Here is a 25,353-nt window from a genome sequence, read left to right as displayed (position 1 = left end):
CCAGCTCATCAGCAAGCCTTTGTGAGAAAGTGTTTTAAATCTGAAAACTGGGTGCTGAGTGAAGCACATTTGTTTTCAAGCAGAATGAGCAGGTTTTTAAGAACTTATTCACTAAGCTATGAAAGAGAAAGTAAACAGTGAAACACAGAAGCAGCTGAAGGGAACTGCAGATCTAACACAGAGAACATCAAATTTCAAAGTTTAGTTTAAAAAATGAAAAAAAGTACACTCATGCTTTCAGAATGATTTATTAGGTTTGGTTAAAAATAAGGGGGGGGGGAAAGAAAAAAAGAGGTATCTGCTTGTTGCTTATTGTTGTATTTAATCTGACGTTAATGAGGGCAAATTATTTCCTTGTTTGGAAGCCCTTAAAAACCAACAAATCCCCCTCCTTACTTAAGAATAAACTTTGCAAAGTTTGATTAAAAAGTGAACAGAAAAAGCCCAGACAAGTATACATGTAAGGTGAAAATACTGGCTGAAGTGTAAGATTAGGAACTGTTCACCCCACAAGGTGTGTGGGGTTCAGAGAGACGTGTAAAGCTGTTGCAGGCAAAGCCTCAGAAGGCGCAGGGTAAATCCACACAAGCTGAAAACCCACAAGTTGACAAGAAATTTCCCACAAGCCTCGTGCGAAAGACTGCCTCCTTATACTCAAGTCTTTGAATAGTGCTTTTCTTCTGAAACAAAGTGTATGAGGTACAGCGAACAAACTGTAAAGGTAACTAGGCCTTTTGTCATATAGTTCCTCCACCCACTTGTACTTTACCACACAATAACTCGTTTACAGATTCAGACCACTCCAGCTTCACATAGAAACAATCCTGTATTGTGAAGTAAATCTACCACAGGAGTAAAATCTAAAAATACTGCAAAAAGTCTATAATAATAATTTAGGAGAATTCTACGGTTCTTCCCTTAGAGACAAAGGCTTTCCCAATTTGAATGGGTAATAACAGACTTAGTCACTCCTTACTTATGACTAATGGCCTGCAAAAGCAAAAAATACATATGCACCATACAGTATATACAAAGCTCTTTATCTCCTAAAACAAAAAGATGATTTGCACTGAAGCAAAAGTAGTTGTAGCATAAAAATTCATATTATTTCCCCTTCTGTCTCCACTGGAGAGAACATAGCACTATGAAACACAGACCCAATTCTGCATGTGCTACCCAAGACAAGCTGTACTTGGTTTTGTTTACATCAGCTGATAGGTGCCGCAGCTACGAAATAGCTATGGGTAGAACAAATAGCAAATCACATGGATCAACCAGTCATCTGCCTAGTCAGCCATACATTAGCTCAACTAAATCATGGGAGACCAGTTAGGTTGTTAGGAAAGCCTAGAAGAAAAGACGGATAGCCTACCTACACTCTACTTGCACTTTCACCTCATAGAGAATAGTTACTCCATCCCCCACAAGCTGCTATAATAGAATAAAGATAAACGCGGGGATTATGCCAAGTTGACCCCAGGCTTTGTTCTTTCCCTCCAAGCACATTCAGTGAAAAGGTCTAAACACACATCTGATTTGACAAGCATTCAGATTCACAAAGAACGTGGTGAAAGTGAAATCATACTCAGGGCATTCATGGGTCCCTATGTCAAAGGTCATTCTGCAGCATTTCAGCTGCTGCTTGCTAGGATTTAAAATGAACTAGTTTAAACCCTCATCACCACAGACACTGACATATAGTTTGTACCAGCCAAGAATATTTCAATGTACGGTTAGCAAAATTTACTTCACAGATAATACAGTTTCTGAACAAACATTTAATCTTCACAACTGGCATCATCTCATCTAGAAAAGATGAATAAGTTTCCCTTTTAGCCAGATCCTTGATGTCAACTCACATAATTCACCTCCAGAATACTGAACTATTATTAGAATGAAGGTCTGAATAAAGCATTTATATGCTTTCCCCCTCAAAAAAAAACCAAAACTTTTTCTACCTAACTAAAGGTTGATCAGTTGATTCAATCAGAAAAAAAAAGTCATATTTAAACCACTTAACTAAACCAGAAAGCTCAAAAAGCTTTATTAAATAACTTTTCATTAATTTTTTTCAGGTTATGAAAATTGTTCAAGTCTTCCAGCCTTCATTAAGGATTTTTCAACAAGGTACATTAGAAATTAACTTGAAACAGAAACAGTCTGAGCAGCTTTAGGGTTACAAGAAGTGGGGGGAGCAGCAACTGAAAACCTGCTGAGAAATAACAACAGCATAGGAAAACAAATGTATTTTTCCAACGCCTTTGTGAAGCTCACTCTCAGCTATGGACAGCACAGTGCAAGACTGTCACTCCAAAACAGGTCACAGATCAGCAAACAAGTTGTTATTTGTTTTTCTTGCAAATGAAGAGGTCTACTCACTAAAAAGCAGCATTTCTGGGGCAATGCTTTTCTAGGAACAACTATATGCCTTTATGTATTACATCTAACATGGCATGCTGCCACCAGCAGACATGACTTCTTCACAAAGAAAAACTCAAACCTCGCTTTATTACAGAAGCTGGTTTCATATAAGGATGACAGTTTGCCATAGCTGGTAAGCAGACTTGTCTCTGTCACTTTGTTAGCAATCCTAACTTCCCCAAAGTTGAGCAGTAGAACACCAGCATCTCCTACTGCTATCCCCAGCTCCTATGCCAAGGCATTTTGAGTGTATCTGCCAAAAAGCTGCCTCTATTCCTTGAAATTTCCACCAAAGTCATACAACTTGGTAATAAGAGACATAGAACTCACAACTGATTGCTTCCCAAAGAAGTAGCAAGATGGATCTGTCATTTCTTCAGGTGTTTAGTGGGACATGCGCCATTAGCCAACAGGAATTAGTTGCATTACATGCTGTCATCTCATACACTCAAGCATCAGTTCAAATTATCTTTGGGCAGAAGACAGCCTTTATCCTTTTGACTAATGGGAAAAAAAAACAACAATCAACTCTCAAGGAAGCACAAAACGTGCTTGCTTTTTTTGGCCAAGGAAATAGGCCCTCTCAAACCTCCAGATGCCAAAAATGACTTCTTCATCTGTACCCTTCCCCCATGATCACTAAAAATCCCATTTAAATAGAAGATTGACATCATCTCAAAGACTGAATATTTTGTTCCAGAGCCCTCATGCCTAAATGGAAACCCACATGTAACAGGCTTTCTACGAATGCCCCACTTCCAGAAATGGAGAAAAACATCCAAAATAAGGACATGCTTCTAAAGGGTTTGGGACACGAGAAATGACTAAAACCCCCTTTTCTTCCTCACATGATACTGTTAAAGATGACAACACAGACATCACAAGGCAAGGCAGGCCTCACTTGTCTGCAGATCCTTTCCATCCCCAGTGGGAACAAAGCACATTGCTTTAATAATGACTAGCAGGTCATGTCCAGGATAGTATGGAAATCCCTCCTATTCTATCATGCTGTGTAATTAAACAGAGTTTGTCATGTTAGTGCAGCTGCTTACTAGTTTTAGAATATTCTAAGTTCTGTAGATGGCTGTGATGGCTACCAGATAGTTTAAGAATCTGTGAAATACAGAGGAATAAGATCCTATTTAAAAAAAAAAAAAAAAAGAAGACCCCAAATACCCCCACTTTTGTAATAACAACATGCTTTTGGCCATTTGGTTTTCCAAAACACCCTTACAAATCAAATGAAAACCCAAGGGCAAGCATACGTGAATGAGTACGAAAGATTTTTAATACATGCTTCCTCCAAAACAGAGCTTGACATGCCTCATTCTCATCCACTACAGGCTGATCTGCTGAGGATTACATTTCAGTGTTTGCAATTTACACTAATTAAAGAGTTCCCAACTGTAACAGACGCTGTCCACTGAAGTACTCAGCAACAGTCACACAGGTTTTGCAGAACTGCATTAATTGCTCCAGAAACCTAAAACATCTATTATTACAGCAGAGATAATCATAAGCTTTATTTAAACTTAAAACCATCGATTTGGCTTTTTTGGTAGTGGATTTTTCCCTTCTCTATAGTAGTCTTGCTTGGAAGAGGACAAGGGGGAACAGAGAAGATAAATACCCTACAGCTCTGCATAGCCTAAAATCTTGACCTTTTTTGACAGCTAGATGAGATAGCATGACAGAGTTCACCACTTCATCCAGGAAAGAGAGCAACATTGCACTGATGTCTTTAATTTCTCGTAAGAGCTACTCAATTTTAAGATAAGGAAGTAAACATGAGGCTTTAAAAAAATTGACTCTGAGGCACATAGAATCATAGAATGTTTGGGTTGGAAGGGACCTCAAAGATCATCTAGTTCCAACCCCCTGCCATGGGCAGGGACACTTCCAGCTAGACCAGGCTGCTCAAAGCCCCATCCAACCTGGCCTTGAACACTTGCTTGGATGGGCAGTCACAACTACTCTGTCCAACCTGCTCCTGTGCCTCACTATCTTCACAGTAAAGAACTTCTAATGTCTAATCTAAATCTCCCCTCTGTCAGTTTAAAGACGTAATCCCTTGTCTAAGAATGAAGCACATTCCTGCTCACAGAAAAGGAATTCCACAAAATTGGAGTCATCAGGATTCACACAGGGCCTGCAACACATAGAAAAGATGTCAACAAACAGTATCTCAGGTAACAAAAACACATACTCTAATTCTTCTACTGCAGAAACACACTTCTGCTCCAACTCTGGAAAACAGCAGACAAATAAAACTGAGGTCACTACAGAGTTCTGTGCTGAACTAGGGATCAACAGCAAATCACTGTAAAACCTCTGATCTTCCACATCTTAACAGCATTGTGTTTGCTGAAGTTTAAGGCAGGAGTTGGCCATTAGGATTCAAGAAGCCAAAATTGGGGAAAGGAAACAAGAAGGCATCTTCCAGACTTCTATCATCTGACCACCTCATTTTGTGTCAAGCACTGAACCTCAGAGTTCATACCAGACCTTCTGTAATTTCATAGCTTATACACTAGATATTTTACAGAAGAGGCATTAAGGTCTTGCTGCCTGCTCCTCACTACAATCAGCAAACAAAAAATCATTTGTGCACAAGAAGTTTTAATGTATGATGTTATTTATTAATGTATTTAACTCAAAATACATGTCCTGAACTTGGAATTCCAACTCTGCTGCACTAGTACTTGCCAACAAGAAACAACAAAGAGATCCTAAGTATCAACCCAAACGCTGTTAAAATTGAAAGATAATGCTGTAGCCTAAATACCATAGAAAAAGAAAACAGCAAGAACTATCTGCCAAAAGAATATTTTTCTCTATTACCTAAATACCTTTAAGATAACAAAACCTGTATTTCCTATGATTCCCTCTGATTAAGTGAAGTTGAGCTTTCACCTGTTTTACCACTCTGTGTCTGGTCCTCGGCAACCTCCCAAACCTGTCCTGAAAACCAGCCATAACACAACACTGTAGCCGTGTCAGACCAGGCTGGTCCAAGGTAGCAATAACCTTACTCAGCATGACATGTAATTATAAAAAAAATAAACAACAAAAAAAAACATAAAAGAGCACTTCTAGATTTTTTTTATTCATATTCATGAGTGCAACTTCCCTAAGCTGCATTAATATGCAACATACTGCTTTCAGTAGTGCCAATTAAGTCATGGTTGTTGAAAGATTTGTAAAATATGTAGCTACCTCCTTCCCCCATAAAAGAACTCACTTTCTTATTTTTACTCAAATGCCTTTGCATGACCTACCAGGAACTACCTCCCTTCCCACCTGTGACTGCAGAAACTAGTGGCTTCCTACTATAAACCACAGTGATCACATGGGGCAAGGAAAGAGGCAAAAAGAAAAGCTCCACGGATCCTCTCTCAATGAAATTAGCCCGGAACATATTTTAGTTAGGCTAACAGGCTATGCGCTGTTAAAGATTGTTAACTAAGCTTTTGTTTTATCACCAGCTTCTCTCATAAGCAGCTACAGTCTTCAGTGTCATAAAAACCTCATATGATCATAGAAACAATTCTGAACTGCAAAATAAAAATGCACATAAAGTGAATTAACGCTGCTGTCAAGGGAGCAACATCTGTGGAGCTCTGTGGTATAACTGGTCTCAAAAATCATGCTCAGTTGTTTCTTTTTTCTTTAGAGGGCAGGGGGCAGACTTTATTGGAGGAAAGGAAGGGAGCGAAAGTAGTGTGCATGAAGTACACATTTTGAGCAAGGGGTTTCCTTTGGTGAAAAATCAATCCAGGAGACTGGAGAAGAGTTGGTGTGTGAAGTGCAGCTAAAAGGAGATCTTCAAGGGACACGGTCCATACCATAGATGGAATTACCATGCAGAATAGCCTCAGTGAGACCTGGCAGCAGCTGACAGAATGAGAAAAATAACACAAGGGAGATTACCCAAAAGTATTCCCATTTTATTTATCGCAAGTTGCAATTTGTACATTTTGCTGCTAAAGCATGTATTTCCAGAGTCCACTTAGGTTGTATCCACAGTGACATATTGAACAGACTCCAACAAGCAAGGCAGACTAGAACAAGTATCAATTAATCTAAGAGGCTTCTTTAAAACTAAGTACCTTAGGACAAGCATTGCATGTTTTAACAATACTTCCATGTTCTATACACCAAATTGTTTTTATGCTGACTTGCCAGTTAGTTTGGAAGCTCCTGTATATCAGTAGCTGTCTTCATTTCCTGAACAGATGCAATTCAGGAAGATCTTCCATTTAGCACAAATGAAAGTAGTGCACCTTCTTTTTCTTTTTTTCTTTTTTCCTGGCATGAGCACCTTTTAGATCTTGCATGCCATAAAACAAACACACAAACCTTCTTGAAAGCCAGAACTGGCAGTTAGGAGGGCAAGAGCAGCCACTACTGCTTACACTGTAAACTGTAGACAATTGAGAGGGTTTGTTGTGGAGGTTTTTTGGTTTTCTTTCTTTTTTTTTTTTTTCAGTGGGTAAGTATAGCTGTCAAAAACCTTGACAGGATTCAGGATTACTAGTTATTTTTCCTGCTACTATGCTTCTGCACACACACTTGTACCTCTGCTTGATCCAGCTCATTAGAGCTTTGTATTTTATATCCTCCTCCAACATCTGGATTCCCTCTGTCTCAGTCAACCATGTTTCTGGCCCAATTTCCTTTAAATCTGTATTAGCACATCTTCCGAAAGATTTAATAAACCCAACATGCTTATGAAGGGCAGAGTATGTAATCCTGTAACTAATTAAAACATTAGAAATAAAAAACTGAAAAGAAAGAAAAAGGAAAAGAAAAACACATCTGTATGGTGAAAATGAAACTGAGCCATCATGCTATTACTCCCTTCCTTCACCCCCACATATACAGCTATCAGGAATAGCAAGTTGTACATAATCCATTCAGCCCATCACCATTTTCCTGCTAGAAGGATCTTCAGCACTACTCTGTAAAACACCTAGGAATACTTTTTACAGCTGAAAAAAATTAAGTTTATTTTACATCCATTAATATGATCATAAACCAAAGGCTACTCTCTCCATCTCACCAATACAGATATCCTCCATGGCAGGCTTGTCATTTTTTGCTTCATAATGAAGTCATTTTATTGTACGCAAGGAGCCCAAGGCATTTTGTACAGCCCATTACTCTTTGCTGCCCACATTGAGATGGCTAATCTGCTATCAGCCAGAAGCTTGACAGACAAAAGGAAAAGGCAGGAAAACAGCATACACAGTTGCACATTCACACACATTCAGCTACAAAGTGTTTCAATGGCAGACCAAAGAACCAACAAGACAGAGGTTTGACTGCAGTTCTACTTAATGCTTCTGTGGTTGAAGGAAGAGGTACAAGTTCTTTAAAGCCAGATAGGCTGGGAAGAGATAAAAAAAAAAAACAACCGAAAACAAAAAACAAAAAAAACCCACCCACAAAAATCCCAAACAAAACAGGGCAACTTCATTAGGATGTCTATTAAGACTATTAAGATACATTAGGGCACAAACCTAGAATGCTTTACTCAGTAAGTGAGTATCCTGGAACTCGAAAAGTTACAAACATCTTTCTACTCTGAGGATTTGCTAAAAGACCTTCAAAATGCTTAAAAAAAAATTAGAAAGATGAAGGAAGGGCTAAGTATAAGCATTGTAAACTATTAAATCAAGACATTTGGCAAGTTTTCAATTTCAGCACTTGTGTTTTCTTACCTGCTCAGAAAAAAAACTCAGATTTTTTAAAAAGATGTATATTCTTTCCTATATCCCAAACTATTCTGACACCATACATATGCAAAACAAATGCAGTGAAATAATTTGCATATCATATATCATACTGCATAGCAAGAAGCTTTTTTTTTTTAAGAGGTTGGGGTAATTAAATGGAGAAGCCTTGCAGCTTCATACCAAAATAAACAAAATACCCATATTTTCCAGAGTTCTTAATTACCTTACTTCTTTCGTTTCATCTCAGCAGAGTCACAGCAATATAAGCAAAAAGACTTTTTTAGCATCAGATCTACAGGCGACACTTTGCTTCAAATACCCTGTAAGAATTTTCTGTCAGGATCATAAACATCTGTTGTGAGTCATGATTTTGATTCAACCAATTCTAACTGTATGCTTTGCAGTTGGAAAACTAAATTTCTGCCTCTTGTTTAAACTGCTTTAGCTCACAGAAAGTCACTCATGTCCTGAGGTACAAATCTGGCTCATCCTTTTAAAAAGTCCCTCTCAATCATGTAACTACCACATCAGCTATGCAGGCTGATCCCTGAAAGCATGATTAATCACGTGATGAAATACAGAGAACTACAGCATGTTATACTTCATTATGTGTCACTGGAACTATTTCCCTTTTCCTATGCTACAACTACCAACTCAATTTTGCTTCTCATTTCTGTTTAAATTATTATTTCACTTTAGTGCAGAAAGAATCTCCAAGCATTTTGACTGCAATGTATAACTGATTCTCTATCATGTTCACTATTTGTTGTGAGACATATTTAGGGTTTCAGGAAAACAGTACATCAGTCAATTTAAAGATCTGGAAAAAGTACAAGGTAAGCCTTCCCATGAAGGTAAGAAGTTGTCAGAATAGCCTCTCCCATAGAATTAGTCTCTGTGATTTTAGTATCATTACAACACTGTTACAAACTACAGAAGGTTTCCTTGTGTTACTATATGGAGCAACCAAGCCAACCTAATAGGTTAAATTATTTGATATAACTATATATATATGTGTGTCCACAAAATAAATTCCTATTGTAAATGCAAATTCACTCTCAGCCCTCAGTAGCAAGAATGTATCAAAATAGGTTGTTACAAGTCATTCAACAATCTGTTCCTACCTAAAGTTTGAAGTTGGTAAGAACAGTGTTTTCTTGTTGCCTTTGAGTCACAGAAGTTCTGAAAACCTCCATGAGTCTTGTTCTGCAGGACAAGTACTTCTCTCCTCCTTTGGCCATCTGCAGCACCTCCTCACCTCAACAGCAGCACCACCCCTGGCAGTACTCTGCAACCTTATCTTTCTCTCCCACATGTACAAGGTAAAAGGGAAAAAAATACTACATTTGCATATGTAATTATGGTGTAGTTCAGCAGTGAGCAAAAAATTACTGGAAGTTGAGAACAGATATGCCTGATGACCACACCTTAGTTTTTCAAATGAAAATGCTTTGCAAGGAAGGGGAAGGGACAGCAGTAGGGAAGGAAGCCAGTCATTACAGCTCCAAATCTGCTTGAAAGTCCTTATTCACCACCTCATGCTCTTTGTGGGGCCAACTGTACCTAGGTCCTTCCTGTGAACAATAACACAAGAATGAATCCAGTAGTATGTGACTAGTTCTACTTTGCTTGAATTTACCAAGCAGCTGTACCAGGAATAATAGGGAAAAAACCCCGCAAGGCTATGGAAAGACATAAACAAAACAGATGACTAAACAGGTTACAGATTCTGAATAGTGTCTCCTTTTTCCAGCCTAGAACTTCACATGACTTATAGCAGGTAGCATACAGTAAATTAAGAGAAAGAATAAAATGGATTAGAAGGTAGGAAGAAGGAAAATCTGATCCATACCCGAAAGGGCACAAGGCAGGAATTCCACATGGCATTGAAAAAAACTGTTTTAAACCAAGTATATTTAAGGAAAACGGGACAACTCATCTTCCTAAGTTTTGGGGCATTAAGAAAAGTTATGTTACATTTTGGGAGGGGAAATGTTAGAAAACAAACAAAAAACCCAACCTGCTTCTTTAGGTCCAATCTACCAGTTTAGCAAAAAGCAACCTGATCCCTGTAATTAAGGTCTAATTTTTCTATTCTTTTTGCACTTTTTCAGACGTAACAGATTTCCCCAGGACATTTTCAATCATGCAACATTTGTGATGTTTTGTAATTTCATACTGCTTTCTCCTATACACACACTGTGGACAGATGTCTCTACAAAACGGAACAGAAACTGCCCTCAGTGTCTGTCAGTTGTCTGTCAGACAGAATTTAAAAAGGAGTGTTTGCTGAAATAATGAAAACCTTTCATATCACAGTGACTGAAGGTGTTCCCTCGTGTCACTGGCCCAAGTAGCATTTGATCCTAACAAGGACAGGCACACCGGTTCATAGGTAAAAATACTCTCTCTACCACATCAGACTCTTTTAACCCCTTTATTTCAAGTGTTATCTGAAAGCCACACTCGGGATCATGGTGAAATGCCAGGTTTATAATCTGTTTATCTCCAATGATCTTGCCAGCTCCTCTAACATTCCTGATCTAACACTTTACTTGCAACAAGCTAAAAAACTGAAGAGCTTGCAGAAGACAAAGGATATCTGCATCAAATACAAAACCATACTTAAAACCACTACGGAAAACTATGTAGTTATTTAGATAGTTAAGGAAGAGTTGTTTCTTCTGCTTCTAATATACTCCAATACCATATGGGGCTCTTAGCATTTAAATAAGTAATTTTACATGCTCTTTCACTCTAGAAGGACTCCTACTTGTACTCACAGATTTGAAGTAGGTAAGATGGAATGTCATCCCAGCAAGGATAGAATTTATCTATTTTACTCTCAGTCACAATTGAGCCTAACATATCCAGAGGAATATATTAATCATTAGACACATCCATTTGCTTTACACAGTTCTCCAAAAATAGGATAGATTGAACACACTGAAGGCAGAGCAACAAGGGAGATGTTACCAAACAGAAAGTAAACATCTGCAAGGGAAGCAACAAAGGATGCCACTTTTCAGGTTTTAACCTTTGGGTGACAGCAGCTGTTAACCAAACTGCTTCACAACAACAGGGGTAAAGTCCTTACATCAAGGAGATTGTGACAGCTGGGAATGACAGCTGAAAAGGACAGAACTGAAACAGGCTGCTTTCAAACAAGACTGACTTCTCAAAGATGAGAAAGCATATTTTTAGTTAACTTCTGTTGCTCTGAAAAAACATGTTAAAATAAAAGATACAGTAACGGCATCAGAAACAAGCACAGAGCAAGACAGAGTGAAAAAACAAAAACAAAAAAACAAAAAAAACAAAACAAAACAAAAAACCCAAACAACCAAAAAAACAACCAACCAAACAAAAGAAAAACAACACAACACAAAACCAAAAACAAAACCCCACCTCCTTTCTTCTCCATTTGGGGTTCCTTTGGCTACAAATGTACAAGACAAAAAAAAACTGGCTAAAAAGTTCAGCACTAACCAACTGAAACATGTGAATCACTGCCTGGCTGCTCCACATGTGAAGATACAAACTTAACAAGTTCCTTCTTTCTGCTCTACCATTACTTCTCCTCTTAACCTATGAATGTAAGCTGCCAGGTACTCACACAAGGAACCAGATGTATAGGACCAAATACAGAAAGAGAAGACCCAACATATTTTTACTGCCTGAAAGGTGATTACATACTGTGGTGATAGGGTTAGTATTTTTCTTAGGAGTCCTAAAACAGATATATAAAGCTACGCTGCATTTAACTGTAGTTAGTATTTCATCGTCAAGTCTCACTCTTCTTGACTGGGCTTTCCATTTTCCTTGACTGTCACACAGGAATACTACTTACCTATGCAAAAAAAAAAAAGAACAAATAGATTATTAAATAAACAAACTGGGGCTCAATACAAAAGGAAAACCGATAAAAACCCTACTCTTCCTTTAAAAGTGGAGGGCAAGCAAAGATTAAAAAGGTGCAACTGTGAACAGTTTTTAAAAATATCCAGCTTCTGTTACCCTTTTCCAATAACTTAAAAATAAGACTCCAGGAACTGGATAGCTAAAAAAGCAAAACCAAGACTAAGAAATACCCATGTACTTGATAATTAACTCAAGAAATTGAGTCAATCATAGTATAAGAAGCAATGGCAAAAAACTTTCTAATGGAACATGGAAGCAAAAAGCCCTACAAAAAACACACAAAGCTCCCTACAAACCCCTGCCCCAGCAATTCTAGTGTTTCAAGGCATCACCTAGTCAACTGAGGTCAAAGCTATTTCCCAGTGTGATCTTCTCCTGCAGCAGATGGGAGACCAGTTTCTTCACTCCCTGGAAGGCCACCAAGGTCAATCAGATATAAAGTATACAACCTTCAGTGAGAAGCAGATTACTCCCTTCCCTATACTCCATCCTCCCTCCTTCCAACACATGCTATTTGCCTCACCCATGCACCCCTGCCTACTCATTACATCCATCTCTCTCTGCTTTCCATGGCCTGCTTGCTTAGAATCATAGAATCACAGAATAGTTAGGGTTGGAAAGGACCTTAAGATCATCTAGTTCCAACCCCCCTGCCATGGGCAGGGACACCTTATGCTAAATCGTATCACCCAAGGCCTCGTCCAACCTGGTCTTGAACACTGCCAGGGATGGAGCATTCACAACTTCCCTGGGCAACCTATTCCAGTGCCTCACCACCCTCACAGGAAAGAATTTCCTTCTTATATCCAACCTAAACTTCCCCTGTTTAAATTTTAACCCGTTACCCCTTGTCCTATCACTACAGTCTCTAATGAAGAGTCCCTCCCCAGCATCCCTACAGGCCCCCTTCAGATACTGGAAGGCTGCTATGAGGTCTCCACACAGCCTTCTCTTCTCCTGGCTGAACAGCCCCAACTTCCTCAGCCTGTCGTCATACGGGAGGTGCTCCAGTCCCCTGATCATCCTTGTAGCCCTCCTCTGGACTTGTTCCAACAGTTCCATGTCCTTTTTATGTTGAGGACACCAGAACTGCTCACAATACTCCAGGTTAGGTCTCACAAGAGCAGAGTAGAGGGGCAGGATCACCTCCTTCGACCTGCTGGTCACGCTCCTTTTGATGCAGCCCAGGATACGGTTGGCTTTCTGGGCTGCGAGCACACACTGCCGGCCCATGTTCATTTTCTCATCAACCAACACCCCCAAGTCCTTCTCCACAGGGCTGCTCTGAATCTCTTCTCTGCCCAACCTGTAGTTGTGCCTGGGATTGCCCCGACTCAGGTGTAGGACCTTGCACTTGTTACGGTTAAACTTCATAAGGTTGGCATCAGCCCACCTCACAAGCATGTCGAGGTCCCTCTGGATGGCATTCCTTCCCTCCAGCCTATCAACCGAACCACACAGCTTGGTGTCATCAGCAAACTATCAGCTTTTTTTGGTGATTTTTTTTATAATTTTTTTATTAAATATTTCACACAGGGAATTTTTGTTTTAAAGAAGACTTATGCTTTCTTAATTATCTAGCAATCATGTTCAAATAGCAGAAATACTAGCCATATTCTGAGTCCCTTCTTTAGTCATTACTGTCTGAAGAATACCAATATCTGATTAAATCATCTCTGCCCAGGTATTAAGCTCTAAGAAAGCAGTCTTCTAAACACCCCACACAGTGAAGGAGGGATGTTGAGGTTAACAGTATAGGTCTTAAGTCAATTTCCTCCTGGTGTGTTTTACTTCTGTCTACCGGCACACCACTGAACTTAAAATTTGGGAATACAAAAAACATCCAAAGACAAAACTCTACTTCTCTGGCACATCATTACATAAACACTAACTATGAAGACAGGAAACATCACCACTGAAGATACTATCTTAATACCATTTAAAAATGACTAAAGAGAAAAAAAACGAGTTTTGCATCTTGCCACTTGTTTGCTCAAAGTGCAAGTATTTCAAGACAATAAATATGAAAGAGTTTAAATACTTATACAGAATGATAATACTTAATATGTATTAATATACATAATATTTATGCTGAATGATAAATCTGTTCTTTCTCTTTAAGGCTGTAGATCAAGCCAAATGCACTGGTAGTCCCAAGGATTAAAAATGGACTGAGACTCAGTCTTGCTATGGACTTCCTGTGTGACCTTGGGTAAGTCACTTGAGAATTTAGTTCTCAAAAATAACAGGCCTATTATAGCTGCCAGAATGAAGCACCAAAGCTTCTGAGACCACAGGTGCAAGCCAGGTCCTGTTTACATGCGCATAACAGAGAAGAACCTACCTAGTAATTTCTCTTGAAAACAACAGGTAAAGTATGACCAGAACTTCAGGAATATTAAGCAACTGAAAGTTCATCTGGGACCATACTTCGAAAATTGGTATGAAAGCCTACATCAACCCAGAATTACTTCCATTTTTCAAGCTCTTGTTTGGCGATTTGTGTGAAACCTATCATAAGTAGACTATGATCTCCAGAAATGCAATATGTACTGTTAAATATTGGATTTACAGTGAGTGAAGCATACCATACTCTAATCAGCTTGCAATATCAATTAGTTTGAGTTTTTGAAATGACTACAAACAGCTAATGAGTTGAACGCAATGAGCTTATATTTTTGGTAAATAATAATGACTATTTAGAAATAGGGATTCTTAAGAGCCATTTGGCTCGATACTGTACTTCCAGCAGTTTCTCTGCAACAGAATACAGTTGCTCAAATATCAGCTAAAAAAAAAGCAAGCAAAACCCCACAAGCCAAGCTTCACAGAGGTTGGTTTTATTTCTTTAGCATAATAAGTTTGTCCCATACATGTTAAAAATGTCTGCCATCCCTCACTGGCATTTTAAACCCTATTATAACAGATACTTCCACATGAAGAAAGGCACTGCACTGGTATTTTTACTTCAGTCCAGCTTCTCCATCTACCACTGTAAAACTTCTGTAAGAAGAAATGAAAGGTTAATACCAACACCTGAGTCCCAGCCGGCAAGGAGGCAAAGGATGGCTGTAGAACCCTTTCCCCCTGCACTGCTGACAGGGGAACTCACTTTCAGAGAGCAAGGACCTAACTAACCACAGTCAGTAACAATGATACCAACAGGACTTGTAGTAAAGCCAAAAGTCCACAGGAAGACTCAATGGGGAGAAATTACTTGATACAAGAGAAAATGTTCAACAAAAAAATTTGGGCTGAGCTCACCTAAGTCAAATCCTCAGACTTCAACCAGGAAGTTTAATGTGAGTGAATTCTATGATCAGGAAGTCCAAGTCAGAGGGAAAGTTTCATTTACTTGCTACTTTTCATCAACCATTGCAGCATCATGTTTACCAGAGTCCCATAAGTGAGTAAAACTGTTTCAGGCAACTAATTACCTTAAAACACTCTGCTTCACAATCATTAAAATAACAAGCACTGGTTACTGAGAGAAAAATGAAGAGATAATGACATCTTAAAGCATATTCTCATTACATTTCAGTAGTTAAAATTAAAATAGAAGTATTACTTGTTTATATGAGGGAAGATTTCCCTGGTCTCAAAACAGTTAATTCAACTGTTCATGTAGACCTGTTCACTGTGCCTGGAATTTTAACTCAGGCTACATTCCTCAATTCCCAAATTGCAAATTTAAATTAATGCTGGAGTTAAAACATGATACCTAGTGAAAAGAAAGGCATGGGGCAAGAGAAGAAAGGCAGGACAAGGAATGTTGTACCCCAAGGGTCACTAACACCTGACATCCTGCCAGTAGTTAACACCTTGGAGCTAACAGAACTACGCCATGCTTTTGCCTTATTCAAAGGCACTTAAGGTCTTCCTAAAGTCCTTCCCTTTGCAACTAAACTTAATATGAAATGATTATCTAATAAAAATAGAGGAAATCTCACTGTAAAGCAAGTGAACTATCACTCCAACAAGTCAGTCAATCTACCTAACATTTTAGTGACGAATTCACTCTTACCAGGGGTTAAAAAAATCCCTGCCTCATGTATACTTCTCCTCACATATACTTGACTGTATGCAGAGTTTACTCAGTTTCATTCATTATTCTTTTTACCATTAAATATGCATCCGAAAATCTGAAGGCATACTTACTTTTCAGAACACAAATATAAAAGGTTGGTATCTTTTTAACCCTCTAGTAAGGAAAGTTTTAAGTATTTTGCTCATTTTACTTGTTTCACAGCATTGCTAAAGAACAAGATGTGTTACTTTTAGTTTTGCTATTTAATAAGAATTAAGACAACCCTACAATATACAGGAGAAATGCTAAGAAAGCAACTAATCCTGATCCTTCAAGCAACTTAGAATTTGAAAATCTTTGTTGAATCTATTTAAAGTCCACACAGGATTCATGTAGCATGGCAATGCAGATGACTGGCAAAAAAAAAAAAAAGAAAAAAAATCACATTGCTCTTTTCTCCTCATTTCTCTACCAAAAGAGGGGGAGAAGGAGAAAAGGTAGATAGGAAGAGACACTCCCAACCAGTGCTATGTTTCTGCTTTGTCAGAACGGTGTCACTGTCCCAACACCTTGCTAACTCCTGTATGGGGTGTTTGTGTATTGAGCAGAAGTAAGGACAATGACACAGGATAGTTTTCTTCAGGTAAGAAGTGCCAGATTTTCTTGCAAGTGGAGGCTTTAATGGCAGTGCCAATCGGCTCTTTTGCTGATCTCCCATAGGGGCCAATAAACAAGGTAGAAAATGAATCAGCTCTAGAGTTAAAAAAAGACAAGAGTGTCTTTCCAGCTGCAGTTAATGCATCAGGATGGAAGCTCTAAGTCCTAGCTCCCGAACACGGGGATGGGGGTTGGTGGGTAGAAAATAAAGTTTACAGTACAAGAACAGCTGAGTTAAGTTTATCAACAGATAAACAGAAGGAAAGTTTACAGTGTAACAACTCGATGCCATAGCCCAGTATTATTAACTGGTATACCGGATAGCAAGATCAGTCTCTCTCTAATAATCTCATATTCTATGCGAAAGTGGAGGAAAAAGGCAACTGAAACAGCAGAAATTTGATCTAGTATATATTACCAACAAGCCAGCTGCTGAAGCATCTCCTGTATGCTGATCTCTCATTAACAGAAGATACCTATAAAAGCAAAGTGCATTTAGAGACTTAGGGGAAAAAAAAAAAACAAACCACAAAACACACACACAAAAAAAACCTCTCATACTTATCCAAAGGTTAAACAGTTAACATTTTTCTAGCCATTTTCTTTAGTAAACATTTGCAAGTCAAACATAAACCCACTGCTGAGAAATGTCTATTATCCAGAATCTATTATCTAACCAATCCTGATGCTTCAATGCACAATGACTGAAGTTGGTTTTAATTCCCCCAAAAAAAGAAACAAACCCAGCCTAAGACAAGCCATTCTACAGCACAGAACTAGTTGATAAAGACTCGGAGACGTTTTATAATGACATGGGTGCAACAATGAGGTCCAAAAGTGATGAAGATGAAAGATATCTGGAACGATACCACATCTTATACACCTTTTGTTTTCTGTGAGCGATACATGCTGCAGACAAAACGTTCTGTGCTAAAAAGCCTCAAATCTGGTTTTCTAATATTAAGCACAAAGGAAAAACACTGACAGCAAGCATGGTAAATAAATCCCTCCCTTGAGAACGAAAGCAGCAGACAGGAGGGGGCTGACATGCATGCAGGAGAAAACTAAACACCATCTTTTTTTCTACCTGCACAAGTTGCCATTTGCTGCAGTGATCAAGAATCTCTTTTCCACGTTGATTTCAAAAACCAGGGTTTCAGAAAATTTCTCTCCCAAGTCATCTGTTGATATGCTTTATGAGCATCATATTCATATCACTGGATCTTTAAGAGAAAAATCCATTTCTTTCCTGTTCAGGTAAACATGTTTACAGCTCCTGCACACACGCTGGGTGGTTCAGACTCGCATGTCACACACATGTCGTCAGCAACAAGAAAAGCCCCTTTCTCTGATCATCAACATTTTTAATAAGGTAGAGAGTAAAGCACTTTCCAAACTTACCTTTAGCACAGTCAAATCATGAGCTAAATATAAATATTTACACAGGGACAAGGAATTAATAACACGAGCGTGCAAAGAGAAATACTCGCTAGAAAACGCACAGAACAATATAAGAAAACCCTCCTAAGTTCAAAGCGACCAGATCAACTCGCCGGCCCCTGGAGAGGCCGTTATTTATCACCAAGCTACGCCCGACAGAGTCAGGATTAGAGAGGAGAGGCACCGATCGTGACTCGGAGCTATTTCAGAAACCGTTCCCTGAGTCTCGGGGAAAACGCCTCGGATCGCAAGCGAAAGCCTTCCTATCTGTGACCCTGCACAGGAAATGCCACACAAAACCTAAAATTGCCAAGGAAGGTTACAAAATCTCCTGCTTCACACCCTGTTGCGAAGAGTCGCTACGAGAGCCCAACTACTTCTCCATTTTACAGAAAACAAGTAGAGAGTGGGTGTTACGAGCGTTTATTCCCCCCCGCCGTATACCTTCCAAACGCATCTTAAAGTAACTCACGTACCAAAGGGAAAAAAAAAAAAACCAAACACAAACCCACCCCACGGCAACCCTTCAGTACGAAATGTAAATCTAATTCCTTATATAGACTGCAACAGCCGGTCGCACACGCAACGGAGCGGGGGCCCCGGCCAAACCGTTACCACCCATTATTATACAAACAGGTACCTCCGAAGCCAGAGGAAAGGCAAGAAACTTCGCCGCCCGCCCTCTCCGCCCAGGAGCAGCCCTCCCCTCCCCACCGGGGCCGGGAGGCAAGCACGGCCGCCGGGCGCCGCCGGGGACCAACTTTCGGCGGAGAGGGGAGGTGGCAAAAGAGGCGAGCGGGCGGCGGGGCTGCCGGCCCCCTCCCGTGGGCCCGGGGCGGCCGCGCAGCGCTGCCCCCGCGCGAATCGCTGCCCGCTGTGGTGACAGTGCCTCCCCCACCACCGCCAGCCCCGCTCCCCGGCTGTACCCCCCCCAACCCCTCCCGCCCCCCGGTGACGGCTGGCGTCCCCCACCGCCGCTCCCCGAAAAGCGAACGCCAGCCCGCCCCACGGCGCCGGCCCGGGAGCGAGGAGCCGGCCCGCCGCCGGGAGAGCGAGGGGAACTCCGGCGGGCGGCAGAGAGAGGCACTCCCCGGCGGGCGACGGGGCGATCCCGCCCGCGAGACCGGGGGGGAGGCGGGCGGGGAGACCCTACTCCGCCGGGGCGCGCAGGTAACAAGTTTCGGAGTTAGGACTGCAGAGGCCGGCCGGGCGGAGAGAGATGCCCCACCGCTCCCCGCGGGGATTCGGTGTCCCCGCCCGGGCCGGAGGGCGGCGGCGCGGCTGGGGGGCTCCCCGAGCCCGCTCCCCGCAGCGGCGGCGGGGCGGTCGTGGGGCGTGTGGAGGAAGACAGCGTGTAACGGTCCCGGACAGGCGGCGGAGTGCGGACGCACCGCTAGGCGGAGGAGGGAGGCAGGCAGGCAGCGAAGCGAGGGAGGCACCAGGTAGCGGATATAACGGTGCGGAGGGAGCCGGGCTCCCGGCGAGGAGCGGCGGGGGAATTACTTTCGCGCCCGCCCGACCTCCCCTCTCCGCGCTCGGGACGGTTCTACCCGGCCCCCGCCCCGGCCCCGCCGCCGCCCCAGCGCGGCCGGGCCACTGCCCCGCGGGCTGACTGACCGTTATTGCGCCTCGGGTTCGCCTGCTTCCTGCGCTTACACCTGGGGCCATCCGCCATGATCCTCTCGCTTGTGTCTAAATGCTCCAGTCACCTCCTCCCCCGCCCTCCCCCCTCCCTCGCCTCCCCTCCCCCCCGGACCTGGTTTACGACACTGGGTGGTTTTACTTTTACATCACCTTCCTACACCTAGTGCTCGGCCGGAACCTTGTTGCCAGGGGAGACGGGTGCTTTACGGCAGGGCGTTTTGAATGGCGGCGGGGGAAAAGTTGCGGCTGCAGGTACCGGCAGCAGCCGTCGCGGACGGGGTGGTCGCGGGGCGGCTGTAGCGCCGCCGCCCGCTTCCCACCCCCCCAAGCCGCCGGGGACGCGTCCTTCCCGATCCATCCTCAGGCGGTAGCGGGGGTGGGGTTCCCCGAGGGGTGGGGAGGGCCGAGGGGGCAGGAGCTCGGGAGGGCGTCGGAGGAGGATTCCCCCGTAGGCGCGGCCCGCGGGGGAGTTTCTCCCGTCCCGCATCGCCGCGTTGAGGGACCGGTTCGCTGCCAGGTGCCTCCCGCCCCGCTACCTTGCGGCCTCTTCGGCGCACGTGACGGGCAGTCGTTCGTAGGTACAGTGGGGCTGCCGGGCCCTCTTTCCCTCGCCTCCGCTCCGGGCACCTGCTTTGGGCGTTGGAGCAGAGATGGGACTGTCCCCTCCACAGGGTCCGCTCTTTCCCCGCCGCTGTAGCCTGTCCCCCCGCAGGCTCCCTTACCATAATCCGGGCGGGCGGACGGACGGGCAGGGAGCGGAGCGGTGTGGGCGCGGGCTGATTCGCGTGGGACGGCAATCTGGTGTTACAGGTCTAATCAAGAGGCAAACAGCCGGACGAGAGTGATGCTGTTCTGTCACTCTGTGTGAAATCTGACATTCTGGGGCTTCCCTTAATAATACTTTCTACTTTTTTTGATGAGGTGAGGTACAAAGCTCTATGCTTTAAAAAATAAAGAGGGAAGAGTGTATTTTTTTTTCACAGATAATTAACAACTGTGTTTGGGCTTATGTATTAAAAATTGAAACATTACCTTTAAACACTCATACTACTTGAGTTTTATTTCAAGCAATAAAATAATTTGGTAAGTTTCCATTTGTTTGGCTTTGTTATTTCTTTTCTCTTTTTTTTCTTTTTTTTTCCCTTATCCTTTTATGATTCTGTAGAATTTATAGTTCCATGCTGCTGGAGTATCATTTTATCCAGACAAATCTCCATGGAAGTGCTTCTGTTAATGGGATACTTTATTAAGTTATTGATATACTACTGAATTTGGGTATATCTCAGCTATTCTGCATTGTTTCCACATGCTATATGTTCACACACTGTAACACAGGACCTCGTCTCGTGGAAGCACCTCATCTCAGAACATGTTCTAGAAAATGAACTACTGAACGCTGGCAGTTTGTGGAAGTACCTGGCAGCTGAAGCTTCCGCAGAAGTCAGTACAAGCAGAAATGCTTAGGCTTTAGGCTGGGCATTAGCTGGGGGTACTGAACCCCAAATACAAGGTTTGCTAAGAACCACGACATGAAACCAGCTGCAAGATAAAAAAGAAATGTCAGTGAAATTTGAGTGGGTGAATCACAAAATTTAAGGCAGAATGTCAGTTTTGTCCTGCTTTAATAGTTCAACATCCTTGCCTGTCAAGATTTTGTACAGAAAATACCTGTGGCTGTGAAACTGCTTGCAAACAAGGCCTTAAGGTGTTCTGGAATTCTGGGACATTTTTATGATTTGGTGGATGAACTTAACCAAAATATCAAGTGCAGGTTTTCATGCCAAGTTTTTACTTAAAATTAGTCATGTTTTAGAAGTTAGTTGCAAAAAATAACATATCTGTAAATATTTTTGTAGATTTGTAACAATATTCCCCTGCATGCCCACCCAGAATTGCAGGCTTCTCTTTAAGTCACTTTGAAGTAGCTTGTTTTCATTGAGTTTTGTCACTTCTCACCTCTGGATAAGAATTCTTGTCTCTTCATTGTGAACAATTTATGTTTTCCTAACAGAATGAGGAGAGAAAGAGTCTCCTGTTTTTTTTCAAATGGCCACAGTGGCTCTTTGAGCATTAGTCTCTTGAGATTTCCTAGCAGCTAGGAGAAACTAGTGACAACTCTAGCTGCTTATTAGTTTTGAAGAGCGGAACTGAAACTGGCAGGAGCATTGCTTGCTCTACACTGCTATAGTTTTGATAAATGAGAAGAGAAAGCCAAAGCAATCTTTGTATTATGTTATCTTTGATAGCAAGGAGGTCCAGAAACTAAAAAAGCAGAAGATAGTGTTTTGCATCAGGTTACTGATTGCCCCAATCACTATTCATTGTGAAAATCGTTTCAATCACAATCTGTAAATAGGTATGTGGACGGGTTGTTTTGGGGTGGGTTGGTTTTTAAACTTTGATATATTTAATCCAAGCAACTGGGCAGTTCACATCTTTGTATACAAAGTTCCCGTTATTTCCTGTGCTAAAAAGCATCACAAGGATGCAGCTGCTGTCAAAGTGCTTTGGCCTATTACATTCTTCTAATCCTGGATGCAAACCCACTAGTTAAAATTCCTGCCGTCTTTGTAATGTTCTGCACTATATAAGCACATTGTGTATGTAACTTAAACTGGTTTGTGCTGCAAGAACAAAAATCTTGTTTTTCTTCATGATGCACAACTTTCAATCTGACTTTTCAGTCAAGAATGCAAAAATTGGGTAATGTACTCATGTGCAAAATCTCAGCAAAGCAGTATATTTTCTGTATCCTCCTCAATGTGGCAGGTTTACTGCTGTACTTCATCTGTTTGAAATTTATTTCTATTGTCTGAAGACAGGAATTAAAATACTTCAGTAGTCACACTGGAGTATGAATGCACGAAAACCAGGTAATGATTATTATAGATGGTTTTTGCCATTTTAAAAAGTCATGTAGTGTTATGGTTTATGATCTTTTGACAATGTATTATTAAATTAAAGCAATCAGCCCTCTTGTATGTGTACTCCTTATTCATGTTTATGAAATGAAGTTTCACATTCTGAGTATCCTAGATTTAATGGTGTCATTTAGACAAATGAATTTAGAAATACAGTGGAAAACGGCTCAGTGAATTGTTTCTTGTTTCATTTCTGGTTCGTGGAGTTGGGTTTTTTTTCTGATTTCCACTAGTGAAACTTCATTTTCACCTGCATGTATTTTCTTGGAATGTCAATTGTTACAATTTACTGTTAAATTGATGATTTTTTAATTTTTTTATATATGCTTTTGCTCTATAGAAACTGAAGTTGAAAGATTTACTAGGAGAACAGTGACCCAGAAATACACAGCTTGACTGCAGCTAGCTGAGGCACTAATCTTGAATAAAATGTGGATTTTAGAGATATCAACATACGGTTCTAGTTCCATTCCAGATGGCCTTTCAATTTCTATATTTGCTTCCAAGTGTATTGAATAAGTTTTGAAGGTGCACCCTGGGATGTTGTACAATCTCAAAAAATGGTAAAGCCATATGAAATTAGCACGTTCGCTTAGAGCAGAGTTTGTAAATATTTATCAAGAGAAATGATCCCTTTTTCACTTTCCTCAGCTTATTTTTTTTCTGTTTCTGTGCTTTCCTATGAATATGTTTGTTCATTTAAAGCTTAAAGCTGATTCCTGATAGTCATCTTGCAGCAGGTACAGACTTGAGAAGGCTGCATCTGCGTGCAAGCATGAAGTATAAGGATGTAAACCTCCATAAAGCATCAATGTGTACATATTTATATTTAGAACTGTAATGAGTTGCATGCACACAATTGACTTTCAAAAAATATTCCTTGTTACAAAAAAGTGTTTGAGAAGATCACAAAGGCCTTCAAAACCATTTTGTTTCTCTTGCTCTCCTTTTGCCCTACTTGTTGCATATTGTTTTTCTCTTGAAAGCAATTAACCTGTGCTGATACCTATGTCAGGCTAGTATGCTGTATAAACTAAATGTATAAAAACATAATGAGGACCTACAATTCCATTCTTATGTTAATTTTAACTTTAGCTGTGATTTCTGTTTCACAGCTTTCAGACAAGCAAAAAGTGATTTTAGAGAGGGAAAAAGGTTGAAAACGTCATTCCACATTCTTCATCCAAAAGGCAAAGCTTGTATGTTCTAAATGGAATTGCAATGCAAATTTGGATGCAAGCATTGGGTTGTGAATTGTGACTTTTTTGTTTGCTTTCAACAGACCCGGAACTCAGTTGAGAATGTTAAGTTCAATATTTTCTACTAGATGCAGCAGCAAAATACTGTTATCAAAATACTATTTTTAGATTTAAATTACATATGAACTTGTGACTGATCAAATTACAGTTGTAGTGCAGTTAGATTACTCAGTTTTATTAGTAGCACATTTTCTGTTCATCTTTGTTTATGATGGTTCTGCATAAGTGTTCTTATCCATTATATTATCTAATTAAACACTAATGTATTGTGAATATTTCCCCATATGGTTCATGTTTGTTTCCTTCTGTAACTTACACTCTGTTTCTGATTTAATTCTGCTCCCCAGCCCTCTTGCTGTTTGCTGTCTCACAGTTTTGTGCGATTGCTCATTTGGCTCTCGTTTGGAGTTACTCTCTTTGTTATGGTATCTGTACAGCTGGCTCACTCAGCTCTTAAAGTCCCAACTTAAAACTGATTTCTTAATTACTTCATGCATATTCTTGTCATTTATATTTGTTTTTTTTATTGCTAGAGCACATCCTATTGCTAGATGTTATTCATTTGCTATCTCTTGTTTTGTTGTTTGTTTTTTTTTCCTTACTGCGAAGTGCATAATGCTTCTGCAGAAAATTTTTGTTAGTACATAAAAGAAAGCTGTTGTTTTGGAGCAGCTATGGTTTTGGAGTTTGTGGCGTGTGTTCTGAATATACAAAATTAACATAAGGTAAACCAGAGGAAAAAACCATAGGAGTCTATTAAAACAAGCAAATACAATTAGAAGTTTATTTTTGCTTAAGAGACCTCAGCAAATCATCAGTCAACGCCATAAGGGGAAACACAGACCCTGTAATGATACTTTTCCAAGATGTGAACTGAAATTTTGGTATACTCAGCACAGTTGGTATGATTCTCCCATTTGGTGAGGTAAGACTCTGGTAGATACAAACATGGTATTAAAATGGGCAATAGTATGTTTGAAACTCAGAAGCACAGACCAAATTTGTTGGCATTACAGAGCTGTGTAAAACAAAGTATAATTATAGGTGACTTTAGTTTACTGGAGCAAGGAACAGCAGTTCAATGCTAGAATGATCATATGTTGATAAAGAATTGGAAAGGGATTGTGATTCTCATGTAAGGCTATGCATATCAAGAGTTTTTGGTGGCAAGATCAAACATTTAATTTGGATCAAATGTAGTTTGGTTCCATCAAAACAAACTTTTTTTTTTCTTTGTGGAAAAAAGAAGCCTAGAAAGATTTTCCGTGTGATCAAATAGAAAAATATCCTTTCTACCCAAGCAGTAAAAGCTTGGATTAGAGCAC

At 40.7% G+C, this 25,353-nt stretch overlaps 1 protein-coding gene and 2 long non-coding RNA genes across 4 annotated transcripts in view; 2 read left to right on the top strand and 1 right to left on the bottom strand.

Annotated features, from left to right (window-relative positions):
* Positions 1–19,980, bottom strand: part of ZEB1 (zinc finger E-box binding homeobox 1) — a 126,617-nt gene extending 106,637 nt beyond the window's left edge. The window contains exon 1 of one of the 2 annotated variants that reach the window (XM_057432851.1): positions 19,822–19,980. In XM_057432851.1, coding sequence (XP_057288834.1) covers positions 19,822–19,879 — 58 coding nt within the window. In that variant the 5' untranslated portion in view covers positions 19,880–19,980. Of the gene's footprint in view, positions 1–18,844; positions 18,999–19,821 lie in introns of those variants that run through there. The other variant, XM_057432850.1, reaches the window with a different exon arrangement.
* On the top strand, positions 12,452–15,117 carry LOC130611762 (uncharacterized). Its single transcript, XR_008975309.1, has 3 exons — positions 12,452–12,504; positions 14,203–14,292; positions 15,007–15,117. It is a non-coding gene; the product is annotated as an uncharacterized LOC130611762 (long non-coding RNA).
* LOC130611758 (uncharacterized) lies at positions 19,502–20,754 on the top strand. The gene is made up of 3 exons (XR_008975305.1): positions 19,502–19,646; positions 20,013–20,100; positions 20,659–20,754. It is a non-coding gene; the product is annotated as an uncharacterized LOC130611758 (long non-coding RNA).
* Positions 20,755–25,353: the final 4,599 nt, after the last annotated feature.

The sequence above is a fragment of the Pezoporus wallicus genome, unplaced genomic scaffold (assembly GCF_028554395.1).
Source record: "Pezoporus wallicus isolate ANWC-B61680 ecotype Strahan unplaced genomic scaffold, APGP_CSIRO_Pwel_v1 scaffold_2584, whole genome shotgun sequence".
NCBI classification, from domain to species: domain Eukaryota; kingdom Metazoa; phylum Chordata; class Aves; order Psittaciformes; family Psittacidae; genus Pezoporus; species Pezoporus wallicus.
This window is presented reverse-complemented; position numbering and strand designations above follow the sequence as displayed.